Genomic DNA, 13,834 nt, shown 5'->3' with positions numbered 1-13,834 from the left:
GAGCTTTTCCTTAAGTCTGACTTTGCCGGATCTCCTGCTCAAATCAAGGATCTCCGGGTGAGATTCAGGGTGATCCAGGGATATTCCGGTTTCAGGAAAGATATATGTGGCAAAAATCATTCAAATGATAACTTTAAAAGGACGACGGCTACAGGAAGGGAGCAGGGAATTGGGAAAGAGAGCGCCTGGACAGGGGAGACAGAGGAAAAAAGTACTGTTTACCTTGGGATGTTATTGACATCAGATTAGGATAGGACTGTAAACTCAGCAGCAATAAAACCTAGGAGGTTCCTGCACTTTCTGTGAATATCCATGGGTAACCTGCAGGTGGAAGGTTCTGAACTGAGTAGAGACTATTCCATCATTGCATTCCTTTGGGGTCGATCAAATAATTACTGTTTCAGGGGGTAATTGTACGATTTCATAGCAAGCTTGCACCTCAATGTCCAGGGAACAGATAGTAACATGAAGCGTGCCTTGCTCTGACTGTCATCCTTTTGGGGTCAGGCAAGTGAGCACTGCAGTCTCAAGCATTACAGTAGGGAGAGTCATGACATGTGTGTACATATGAAATGATTCTTGGACTAAGGCAAATCAGTGACATGCCATAGATGCAAGACACAGCCACCCAACCTCTTGGCGTCATTTACATGCGTACCATTGCAATTTGCAATTTTGACATAGGCGAGTTCATAGAAGACATGTAACACTTAATGACATGTATGGCTGGGGTAAAGTAGGTGTTTTATCATCTGTGCTTGATGCAGTCTTTCATTTATCAGGTCACTTGCATAAGTACCATTGGAGTCAGTCCAAGATCGTTTTGATTTCTCTCTGAGACAAGCTGCTCTAACAGCTGTAAGCAACCGCCCTTCAGGCAACATTTTGTTGCCTAGAAATACATTTCGTCAGCAAAGGCCCTGAGCTTTTCATTCCAGTGTGTGCAGAACCTTCCATGAGCCTGAAACTGTCATGAAATTCCACATTCTAAATATTTGGCACACTACAAGTATCCAAACATTCTGGTGATTCAGAGTTCAGTCAAATATATTACTACAACCCCAGAAACCCCTTATCCTGCCACAGTCTTCTTTGGAATCAAACACTTCACCAGATTGCCCCACTGAGCTGGGCCACATTTCAACAAAAAGTCAAGAGTGCAAGACCCCCACCTCCCTACACTTCGAGCGGGAGCAAGTGACTCACACACACGAGGTCTACCACTACCAGCCAGTCAGTGAATACCACTCACTGTACTCAACTACTTTCAGGATTTCTCACCCAGGTCGCTCAGGCTGCGGCAGAAACTTGTCACCACCTGAACCACCTCGGGTGGCTTCCAACCTCAGTGTCCCCTCGCTACAGGACATCTTCAGACGTGCACGGCGACCCGCGATTGCTCATTTGTTTCACTAACACAGTAAGAGGTAAGACACTAATTAAAATGTCTCCCTGTAGCGCCCATAAATTGATTTCTTTAATCAATCCAATGGATGTAGTTTTGTGAACGTGTCCTACTGTTGTTAAGTGAGTGCCCACTCACGGCAGCTTTTACTGTTGACCCCAAATTTCCTTCCTATCCTCGTGAAGGTGACGACATTTTGTGAGCTGAGGCCATTTTCTCTACCCCCTCAGATGCTGGTGGCCCTATATTTCTTTCGTACCACATACCTTAGATGCCATGGTATCGCAGTAAAGACTACACGTGGATGTGGCGATTGGTTTCCATCACTGAGCACCATGTTTGTCTATGGCCCATGTAGTGAGAGTGAGTCATGTGCTTTCAGTGTGGTAATGCGGGAAGGGCGCTTACCATGGCCAGTCCCTGGTCCTCAATGCCAAGAAATGAAGCCTATTGGGCATCAGGGTATAGGCACAGGCCAGGTCATGGTGCTCTGCATGCCCTTATTTTTTTTTTTTTTACTAATGGCAAGGTTGTGAACTATAAAACCCACAATTATGATTTAACACACAAAGGATAAATTGTACAGTAAGGGAGGTTGGCCAAAAAATCGTAATTCGAAAATTCAGAGAAGCTAATTTTAATGGAGCCTGTAATTTAACTGCTGGGATCCTGCTCCGTCTGCTGACTGGCTGCCTGGCTGTCCTCTGAGTCTTACCGGACACCAGGCCCCCACCCACCGACACTTCCCCAGCACTTGCTGCCTGGCCCTACTTGCACTGCCGCCTGGCCAACCTTGCACTACTGGGCTGGGATTACCCCTTGTAGTCCCAGCCTTCCCTGCACTTAACTCAGGGCCCTGCTGCTCTGGCTGCACTTCTCCCTTGCCATCTTCCCCTGCATGTTCTTGTTCCACACTTGCACAGTCTCTCAAAACGAGGCCTTGTAAAATAGCTTTTCTTGTCCTCCCTTTGTTCCCCCTCCCTTGCCTTGTTGCACCTTGAAACACTTGTATATAGGCGCTTAATAAATAACCAATCAATCATTCAACGTAAATGGCTCTCCGCCACCACATTTTTCGTCAATTGCACGCGGATTGCAAAAGTGAAGGGCAAAAGGCTGCGTACAAGCGTGTACGCCGTCTTTTGCCCTTCACGTTTGCACTGCACCGTGCAAATGAAGTAAACGCTGCCTGCTATGTTTGCATGGCTGGCGGCGTTAACAATGTATAAATGTACAATGGAGTCTGTCTGCTTTTTGCAGGCGTATAAACCCTGCGGGTTCCATAGTGATCCCCAGCATTTGCACCCAAATGAAAATGCATGCAGATGCAAATGCTGGAGTATTTGTACGGTGGAAAGGAAAGGATCGGCAGAAGCGCAAGTTGCATCCCACCCCTCCTCTACGTCATACAAATTGACCAAAATGAGCCGTGAGGTTAATGGAAGGCTTTTACGGCCATCACCGTTATGGCTCATCCACAATGAGCCTCAGAATGTGTCCCTGTGTACTCTGGGTGATGTGCATGCAGAGGTTAGGTTCATCAAAAGTGTGCTCAGTTGTTGAATCAGGCAATGGCCATTAGGACGTATGGGCCCAGCAGTGCCCTGTCACTGGGGTGGGCTAGTGAAAGCCGGTTAAATCTGGGTACTACAGTCTAAAGGTTTACTTACGTATCGGGCTGTCGACATGTGCCACAGTCACGTGTGTAGACTAAGTTCCTTCCTAGTACTTCCTCGAGGTCACACACTATGGTGTCATTGATGTGGTGCCACATTGTGCGGTTGCCACACAATTCTGTATAAAACAGAAGCCGCGAGTAGTAAGCCTGCATGATCGAATACTGAACAAAACACGTGAGTAGAAGCACCAGACGCGCCTTGTGTAGGTGAATGCGAAGTATGAAGCAGTGTCTCTTGACATCCATTTTCCTTGTTGACGTGTTTATTTGTGAAGATGTGGTAGACCACCATGAAGCTGATTCAAAATGTTCCGGCAAGATGCAATGGCTTGCACAATGAGGCAGCCATCTTATAATATGAACAGGCTTTTAGCAAAGCAGCCTTTACTTACACTCACTCCTGCTGCCAAGAATTGGCACGGGGGCTGTCGATGAAACAGAGGATTTTGGAACAGTCAGTGACTTATTGTGACAGGAAGTGTTGGTCACAGGACACCAACATTTTAATATGGGAAGAGAATGGTGGCAAAGGCTGGCTGAATGCGAGGAACCATGTGTACCCTACTTCCCCTGAAGATGTAGATCATTTACCCAGGAGGTATGGACTGCGGGCAAAATCAGCATGACGCTCTTCCTCTTAATCCAAGATTAACCAGAGGTTGGCTCTGCTGTAGTCGCTTGTCAATGACTGACCACCTTTACAGAACAGTCAATCTTTCACAGATGGCGTGATTCAGCATTAAGATCTCCTGAAGGACGTGCAGCAAAGGGCCCGGGCATCAAATCTATACCCACCTGAAACGCCGCCCTGGATATGTCTCACTCCGCAATGGCATTTGTTGACCTGATTGAGAAGGACCGCATGGGACTCTTCCAAATCCTTCAAGCCGTCTTGCTGGCCATTCCACTCACCATGGTAGGGAGTCAAAACTTCATGCAGATCTTCTCAGCCGCCACCCCTGAGCACCACTGTCGCCCCGCAACCAATATCTCCAGCGGCACCAGCGGCAGCACGCCAATCAACCTCACAAAGGAACTGCTGAGGGTCTTCATCCCTACTGCAAAACACCAGAAGTTTGAGAGTTGTCTCCGATTCACCTCACCCCAGTGGCACCTCTTGGGAACAAACACCACATGGTCCACAGGTGACCTAGGGATTGACACGGAAGCTTGTCACAATGGATGGGAGTACGACCAGAGTGTGTTCAGCTCAACCATTGTCACTCAGGTAAGGAAGCGGCCGCGATTGTGATTCCAAAGCAGACATGTTGGTTTCTTTGGTGACTGCAGCTCCTGTGCTGTGCCAGAGCTGCATCATGTCCTAGTGGTCCTGGGGCAGACATCCCACAGGATTATGTTTTTTTTAACCAATCACTCACATTATTCCCCTGTCACGTGGGTTGCTATGGCCAATAAACACGTATTTGCTCAGATCTTCTACTTACCATTTCAAATTGCTCCCTGGAAATCCCAAACAAGCATGGCCGAACAATGCATATTTTCTTGTAAGGAACAAAGCTAACCTTCATGACACACCACAATTAAGGGTTACAATGAAAGAGAGAAAAACATTTACGTACATGCGTCAAGGCAATACGTTAGTTACTGTATATAGCATGGGTAAGAGAAGTGTTAGTTCTACTCACAATCACACATAAGCACCCCAACATTTCAGGCCATCCTAGTCTCTTAGGGTGTCTCTGCATTGGGGACGGTTCATGTGCACAGCCATCCTTAGCATGCGATCTGGCTACAATTCAGCACAGGGAAAGTGCACATTTGTCAGTGAGCATCCGATGGAACTGGATTGGTGGGGCTGATGTCACAGCCATTTTGGCCTCAAATCCAATCACTATGGCTGTCCAAATGAGCACATATGCTTCAACGTTACAAACATGTCAATGTTAGGGGGACAGTTTTTTTTGTTTTGAATGAGCTCTAAACCCAGTGTGCATTATGTAATTTATGATTTAAGTGGACAACCCTTTTATCACAAACATATTTGTCAAATATTGACATCTGTGGTCATAATTAAGTTCCCAAAATGCTCTTTGACTTTATGCAAAGTGCACCGGAACCCTCATTGGCGCTAAAGGCGATGATTTGAAACTACTACTGTGGTAATTTGTGGTAATGTGGCACTGTATAAAAGCATATTAACGTCTGCCACCTTTCACTTTCTCCTGGGGGTATTTTAAAAGATGACCCTAGAAGTGTATTAGACTGGCTATCTTGAATTGATAACCTATTAGCAAAGCATTTATATGTTTTCTAGATTTTGAAAAAGTACTTAGCTCAGTATGACAATTGTGACATTCTTATTGTGACTAACATGTATACTGGAAGTGATCGTTGGAAATAAATTATAATTTGAAAAAGAGTCAGTTTACAATGTTAGTACAAGCACATCATTTCCCTTTGCAGTTCTTTTAAATAGCTGCTTGTGCAGGATTACAAAGACCTCTTTGACCCAAGATATCTGTTTTCTTTCCTCTTCGTGTGCAGCTTCAGCAACAGCTGGGGTGGCTCTAGCAAATGCACACCTGACAATAAGTCTCTCTCTCAACAACACAGAAAGAGACATTGGTGGTCATTACACATTTGCTGGTATCCCGGCAGTATTTCCGGCAGGATATCGGCAAATGGTATTACCGCTCCCGCCGCATGATAACCCGGAATTACCAGGATATTACAGGCGGCGGGAATACCGGTAAATGCCCATTCTGGACTCCATGGAGCTGATTGCCGATAGTACCGGCACTTTCAACATAGTTGGCATCATAAAGTGGCACTGCCACTTTAACGATTTCCGCTATGTGTGACCCTGCTGTTGTTCCCTCCCTCCGATGTGCATCGCAGGTTAGTTTGCATACCGTGCACACATACATGCATACCACGAGGCTGCGGTCAGTTTTAGCCATGCAAATGCCTTTGGTGACCGGAGAATGAGATGCCTAGGGCCAGGCAACAGGCTTTTACAGTAACATCATGATTGTGAGGAACACTATTGTAACACAAAAGTAACAGCTACTTTACGAAGGCATAACATGTGTATTTGCAGAGGAAGGCCGTGGTAGGGGCAAGAATAAGCATCATTGTGCGAGGAGTTTGAAAATGTCAGGGCTAATGACAATAGTCTTCACGCAAGGTTCTCCAGAGTTGTAACCTTGTAGAAAGTTGCTCAGTTCAGTTCCTGGTTTGAGAATGTTCAGCTATTGTCTGGGAAAGTGGGGAACCAGTGAAGGTGCTGGAAGATGTGAGTTGTATAAGGAGCTCAAGTGAAGATTCAGAAAGAGAAGCTCACAGGCCCAGACGGGGACAGCCCACGGGTCCACATGCAGACTGCTCACAGGCCCAGAAGGGGACAGCCCACCGGTCCACATCCAGACAGCTCACAGGCCTAGATGGGGACAGCCCACGGGTGCACGTGCAGACAGCTCACAGGCCCCGATGGGGGACAACCCATGGGTTCAGGTGCAGACAGCTCACAGGTCCAGATATGGACAGCCCACGGGTCCACATGCAGACAGCTCACAGGCCCAGATGGGGACAGCCCACCGGTCCACATGCAGACAGCTCACAGGCCTAGATGGGGACAGCCCACGGGTCCACGTTCAGACAGCTCATGGGCCCAGATGGGGACAACCCATGGGTTCAGGTGCAGACAGCTCACAGGCCCAGGTGGGTACAGCCCACGGGTCCACTTGCAGACAGCTCACAGGCCCCGATGGGGGACAACCCATGGGTTCAGGTGCAGACAGCTCACAGACCCAGATGCGGACAGCCTATCGGTTCACGTGCACACAGCTCACAGGCACAGATGGGGACAACCAATGGGTTCATGTGCAGACAGCTCACAGGCTCAGATGGGGACAACCCACAGGTTCAGGTGCGGACAGCCCACAGACTCATGTGTGGCTAGCTTGCAAACTCAGGTAGCAAGGCCGGCACAACCAGTAGGTGGGCTAGTTGCCTGTCTAGGGTGCACTGCGGAGGGTGCACATAGAAGATGGGTCTGAGCTCTATATCTCATGCTAGTGCAGAAAGGCACTTCCTTGCAGCTCCAGTGGGGTGGCCCCTGTTGAAACTAAACTGCTTGCTGCACTGGGGCCACAAGAAAGGAACTGAGATGACATAGCTGGGGTCATGATGGCGAGCTAAAAATCTGGTGTTTATTTTGCACAGCGCTAGCATCACCTCGAATAGGAGATGGCATGGTCGCCCAACGTATGGCATCTTTCACCGGTATCTAGGGTCATCAACCAGTCAAAGCAAACAAGCATCATTAACCAGGGGAGGAAACCTGTGTGAGAAAGTCCTGAGAGTAAGGATAAAGAAAGTTATATATAACCCGAAGAGTTTAAAAAAGCATGAACCAAATACAAAAGAAAAAACCTCAACAGAGAATCTCTGAAAGGTTGTCTAACCCTACCTAGGAAAAGCAAAGAATACATTTTGGAAATAAAATTAAAAAAGAAAGTAACAAACAAATAATAGACACGGACATTATATATATATATATCAGTACAGAACAAAGGAAACTACAGGTTTAGAAGAACCAAAGTGTAATGAAGTGCTAAAAGAACTATGTGAATTAATTAAAGAGGACAATGTTGAAAAAAGATGTAACTCTGGTATTTGGGCTGAACTAAAATTTCGTACAACACTAAATTTCGAACAATTATACCATACTGTCCCATAATAGCGAACAGGTGAAGCTGGGTTGCAGGGGTGTCCCGTGCCCCACTGGTTGGCTATAATGGGGTCGGTGTTGTGGGGGTGTCCCCTGGTTTTATTAAATCGATAGCAGGGGAATGTAAAGTTTAACAACAAAAAAGGACCCTGTGGCGCCAGTTCCCATCCACATAAGTGAAGGGAACTGGCGTTGCGGGGAGACGGGGGAGTCAGCAACACATTTCTTTGTGTGTGAGCTGCCAAAAGGTAAGTAGGGCGGGCCGGTGTAGCGAGTAAGGGGATGTGTGGAAACCTAATCTGCATGATTACACTGCAGTGCGCTTTTTAAAGTTGACATTTTCAGATTCGTAATTTCGTACTGCGGTGTAATCACGTCCATCCGAACTATTTGAATATCAGTCATTGAATATAACTTTGCAAGGAGAAAGAACACAGGAGAAGGGAGCCATTCTCCTGCCATAATTTGTTAAGATAGTGGTAGGATCAGTTACGGTTAGTTTTGGACAGTGGACAAATTCTAAGACATTCACTGAGGATTGTAAGGGTGCATAAGTACGGGATCGACACAAATGTGGCATGGTGATTGCTATAAACTTTTATTCTTGTGAAAAGAAAAGGGGAAAAACCTATCTTGATAGGCGCTTCCCTCAGCTCATCAATTTCCTCTTATCTCCTGCTGTCCCCACCTGCTTCTTGTTCATCCTCTGACAAACTGGCCTGTCGCCTGCTCCAAAGGCAATACTGACTCTCTGTCCTCATTCAAGCCTGTGTCTCTGCGGCATCTATCAACTCGCTGAACTCTTTAAAATCTACAAGGAGCAGGCCAACCCTGCTGCAGTTTCTACCTCTCATGTTGCCTCCCAGGCTCTTTGCCTCTTGCTTCACCTCAAAAACCCAGGACATCCTGTCCACCATCTCCTTCCCTCTCCTTCCTCTCCCCTCTCTGTCTGTGCTTGCTGATTCTCCTTCAGGCACCCCCCACCCTCCTTCTCGTCCTTTCCTCTTTTCTCCCCCTGATAAGGTAGCTAGAGAAGTCCGATCTATGAAAGCCTCATCCAAACAGGTTCATCCCTGTTCCTCTAAAACCATCAAGGACCACATTTATACCCTCGCTCCAGCCCTTGCTGATTTTTGCAACCACTCCTTTGCCTCAGGATCCTTCCCCTCCCCTCTGAAGCATTCCCTTGTGCATCCTCTTCTGAAGAAACCCACAGTTTACACTGGGTGGGTAGTTCCAGTGAGGAACTTATCAACAACCCGGTAAAGGTAAAACAGCGCATTCTGGAGAGAGACTGGATTGACACGTTGGATAAGGCCGCATCTACAAAACTGACACAAGATCTGCCCTTGATCTGGACCAAAGTCAATTCACCAAAAGCCTACTTGCTAAAATGTCCGGACAAGATTTGCAGAGAGTCTTTTCTGAGAATCCGGATGAACATTATACATACTAAGGAAGTTCTGTCGAGAAGGAAGAAGTGCGATGACAATTCATGTAGATTTTGCCTACTACTAGAAGAGGTGGAAACTGCCAAACATCTATTGTTGCTCTGTCCAGGGGTGTCGACTCCCCGCTTAATTCATCTAGGACACCTGTTTAAAAATCTGCACTTCTACGATGAAGAGGAATGTTGGTGCCGGTTAATGAGTGGGGAAAAAACGACATGGGTGATTGCGGTGGTGGGCTTCTTTCGAGGTATCGGAGTGATTATCTAAAGGCGGAAGGCCCCTAAAACACATACTTATTTTCCGTTAAATCTGGAAGGAGCCACTTTGAAAGACGAAAACTTGAAGAGACTAAAAGCAGGGAATCGAAAAAAAGTGAACTTTACTTTATTTCTCGGGCACCTCCTGTTTTCTGTTGCACTTCTACTGCTTAAGAAATCTATCTTGTAAAAATTGTTTTATGCAATTAAATCAAGTAATAAAAAAAAGAAACCCACAGCTGATCCTTCTTGTCCGGCTAACTATCGCCCAATTCCCATTACTCTCTTTCGGGGCAAACCCCTGGAAAAGCAGGCCATCTCTCAGCTTAACCCTCATTCTGATTCTGTTGGCTGTCTCCATGACCGCCAGTCTGGCTTCAGAGATGTCAGAAGCATGGAAACTGCTCTCCTGAACATCCGTGAGGACCTGCTCTCGAACCTTGACTCTAATATTCCCTGTGTCCTTATCCTACTCTCTCTCTCTCTTCTGCTTTCGACACGGTCAACCATACCATCCTGCTCAACCGTCTGTGTGATAACTTGGGTATCACAGATCAGGCTCTGGCCTGGCTAACCACTTTCCTCTCTGATCGACCCTCCCAGGTCCAACTTGGGTCCTTCCTATCATCTATTTCACACTCTACCTGTGGTGTTCCCCAGGGGTCTAACCTCTCACCCTGGCTTTTCAACCAATACCTGGCAACTCTTGCTCACTGCATTGCCATTTTCTGCTAAAATTTCCAGTGCTACGCTGACAACACCCAACTAATTTTCAGGCTGCCCTCAGCCACCTGCTCTCCCTCTCTCATCTCTGATTGCCTAACTGGCATTCAAGATTGGTGTACTGCCAATGATCTTTGTCTGAATGGCAGAAAGACGGAGATCCTCCTCATCGGCACACCTTCACCATCCTTTCCCCTCACTCTCTGGCCGGCCGCCCTTGGCCCTCCTCCTACCCCCACCTGCGAGGCTAAGAACCTCGGGTCATCTTTGACTCCACACTTTCCTTCTCCGCCCACATCTCTGATGTCTCTAAAAAGTCAAACTTCCTACTGCACCTCCTCAGTGGTACTCTGCCTTTCCTCTCTTTCCCCCAGAAGCTCACTGTCTCCCAAGCTCTGGTTCTCTCTAAGTTGGACTATTGTAACAGCCTCTTTCTAAATCTACCTGCCTCTATTCTCCACCCTCTGTAACTAATCCAGAACAGGACTGCAAGATTTGTCCTTGGCCTCAAGCCATGGGATCGTATCTCTCCAGCTCTGAAATCTCCCCATTGGCTCACAGTGGATGCAAGGATTAAATTCAAAACCCTCTCCATTGTCCACAAGGCTTTCTCTGGCCTGGCTCCAAAATACCTTCAGCTATCCCTCCGCAAATACCTCCCCTCTCAAGCTCTTCGCTCCTCTACCTCTAACTCCCTCAGGGTCAGTTGTTTTTCAAAGAAACAAGCTGGGTGTAGATCTTAGTCTTCGGCTGGGGCCTCCCTCTGGAACAGCCTCCCTGCCACTCTAAAACTTGAGGAGAACCATCTCCTGTTCCGGAAGCACCTCACAACCTTCCTCTTTGCTTCTGCCTTTGCCCCCCCTCTCCCTTGCTTTGTTCTCTCACTGCACTGTGCCCCTGACCACCCTCTGGCTTCCGGGCCCAGGTACCTGCTCAGCCTGGCACCCTCCCGCACTCCCTACAGGCCACCCCTTGCACTGGGGTCTGTATCTGTACCCATACAGCCTCACCCTTGTTTCTTCCTGCACTTATCAGACCTACCCTGTCTGCTGCCTTAAACCCAGCACTTGCCACTTGCTGGCTGCACTACCACTGTTGCCTTTATTATTTATTTATTTCTTATTATTTATCTGTTTCTCCTTTGCTCTGCACTTTCCGCTTCTCCCCCTTCCATGTACTTTTCACCTCTCCCATGCACTTGCGCGTTCTCAGTGTTACTGGGCATAGTAAGACCGTTTGTTTTGTTCTCCACTGTTCTCCTCCCTTGCCTTGTTGCACCCTGAAATACTTGTGTATGAGCGCGATAGAAATAAAATATCAATTCAATTCAATTAAACCTAAGAGGGGTTTCTGTGCCTCGAACAATACGATGAGGAGTCTGTCAGAATGTCCCAAAATTATAAGTGTCCACCGCCGTGTCAAACCCTACTTCTTGCCCTAACGCTTGTAAGAACTAAGAATAATGTCTCAGCTGATCCCCGAATGATGTGTTCCTCCATTCTGGACACAGGGTTTTGAAAGTTCTCCACAAATTTACCAGGCAGAGCATTTCCTTTTCCCTGGTTTTCTTCCAGTGTACACAAATACCAGAGGGAATTACTCCCTCCCCCTTGTTTCTCTTCGGTGTACAAATATCCCAAAGGGGATGATTCTCACCCCTTGGTTTCTCTCCTTCGTTATGCACAATAATACTAGAGTGGATGACTCCCTCCCCGTGGTTCCTCTTTCTCTTTATGTGCAACAATACCAGAGGGGTTGACTCCCACCCTCTGATCTCTCCTCAGTGTCCACAAATGCCAGAGGGGGTGACTCCCTCCCCCTGGTTTCGCTGCTTCTTTATGTACACCAATACCAGAGGGGATGATTCGCTCCCCCTTGTTCCTTAGCTTCATGCTCTTAGGGTGTCTGACCCCTCTTGGCAAGTTTGGCGCCTTTCTTCTCTGGATGCTGTGTTAAAGAAGAGGTATGATGCGTCTCTTCTTAGATTTTATTTTTTCCCCCTGGCTTGTTTCCTAACAGGTACTGTGGCTATGAGGAGCACTGCTGATTCCTTGACTTGTTTTTTTGGGTATGAGTCCCAGACTCTTACTACACGGCAGGTGCCCCAACACCCCTGCAGCTGTCGGAGAGGCACCTCGACAGGACGTCCAGCCAGCTTTCAACAAGTGATCCATACACCTTAGCTTTCAGTATCCAGCCAGCGATCTTTGAGTGATCCATGAGGGATCACTTGACTTGTCAGGCACTGCCTACCCGTGACTCCTCACCCACACGCATTGTTTGCCTTAGGGTACCTTGAACAGCAGCAAAGACAGCCATGCATAGCGTTTGAACACTCTGCTGCTCCACATTGAATCGGCCCACCTAAGATGGCTACCGCCACCCCGTTTGCATTTGTGTTTACTCGGTTGCTAGGCAACCAGTTCTAAGGAAGTCTATTCATCCAATAGACCTCCACCGGCAGGTGGAAGCCGGCCCTACGTAGAAGGCTCCTAGTACAAGGCCCCGTCCCAAGACTGGACATTTACTACAGGGCAGGAGCCCAACACCCCTGGAGCTGCCATAGCGGTCCCTGCGCAGGACTTCCAGCCAGCTTTCAACAGGTGAGCCCTACACCTTAGCATTCAGTATCCAGCCAGAAATTTTTGAGTGATCCACGAGGGATCACTTGACTTGCCAGGCACTGGCTCTCCGTGCCTCCTCACCCACATGCATTGTTTGCCTTAGTGTACCTTGAACCGCAGCAACGACCGCCACACGGAACGTCTGATCCGTGAGCACCCTGCTGCTCCACATTGAATCGGTCCACCTAAAATGCTTGCTGCTACCCCATTCGCATTTGTGTTATTAGGTTGCTAGGCAACCAGTTCTAACAAAGTCTAGTTGTCCAACAGACCTCTGCCGGCAGGTGGAAGCCGGCTCTAAATAGAAGGCCCCTAGTACAAGGCCGTGTCTCGACCCTGATGGAGCCGGGCGGACCGAGGGACCGTACTACAACCGCTGGGCTCCAACGTTCACGGACTATCCTGCCCATCTCCTTTCTGTGGTAAGCGCCTTCGTAGTTTACACGCATTTATCAGCCTTACCTAAGTGTCAGGTGTATTTCACCTCCACCCTCCACTGGCTCCCCGCGTACACAAGGCCCCTCACCCCTCAGCGAGAGTGCAGCTACGAAACCTTTTTGCTCCCCGCTACCGAGTGTCCCTCACTCTGCACCCTTGACTCCTGTGATTACATGATTGCTGCATGATTTAGTGTTTCTGCTATGCCACCTACCAGAGGTGGTCACTCGGCCTCTTTGCACTCACATTATTACCAGCTCTCCCGCTCAGGCGGGAGCTCCTAATCTTATTCACCGTGGCCAGTACATAATTGTTGTGTTACTTTTATCACCAAACAATCGCTGTCCCACCATTGTGCTACCTTACTGTTTTGCTTTCGCTGATCCACGAATGCTTTGTCAGATGATGCATCTGCCTCTCGGCCTATAGTCCCAGCTCTCTATCATTCTTGTCATTATGCACTTGCTGTGCTATGACTTTTCTACCTGATTGCTATGCTTGTACTGACTTGTGAATGTTTAAATCAGATGGTGCATCTGCCTCTCGGTCTGTAGCTCCTGGCCTT

At 47.8% G+C, this 13,834-nt stretch overlaps 1 protein-coding gene across 2 annotated transcripts in view; it reads left to right on the top strand.

The window, feature by feature from the left end:
* Nucleotides 1-3,797: 3,797 nt before the first annotated feature.
* LOC138566964 (solute carrier family 22 member 6-B-like) overlaps nucleotides 3,798-13,834 on the top strand; it is a 356,440-nt gene continuing 346,403 nt past the window's right edge. The window contains exon 1 of one of the 2 annotated variants that reach the window (XM_069644749.1): nucleotides 3,798-4,311. In XM_069644749.1, the coding sequence (XP_069500850.1) occupies nucleotides 3,898-4,311 (414 nt within the window). In that variant the 5' untranslated portion in view covers nucleotides 3,798-3,897. The remainder of the gene's footprint in view (nucleotides 4,312-13,834) is intronic. The other variant, XM_069644748.1, reaches the window with a different exon arrangement.

This window comes from Ambystoma mexicanum, chromosome 2p (genome assembly GCF_040938575.1).
Source record: "Ambystoma mexicanum isolate Mex_15411 chromosome 2p, UKY_AmexF1_1, whole genome shotgun sequence".
Lineage (NCBI taxonomy): Eukaryota > Metazoa > Chordata > Amphibia > Caudata > Ambystomatidae > Ambystoma > Ambystoma mexicanum.
Note: the sequence above shows the minus strand (reverse complement) of the source record. Positions and strands in the feature narration are given on the sequence as shown.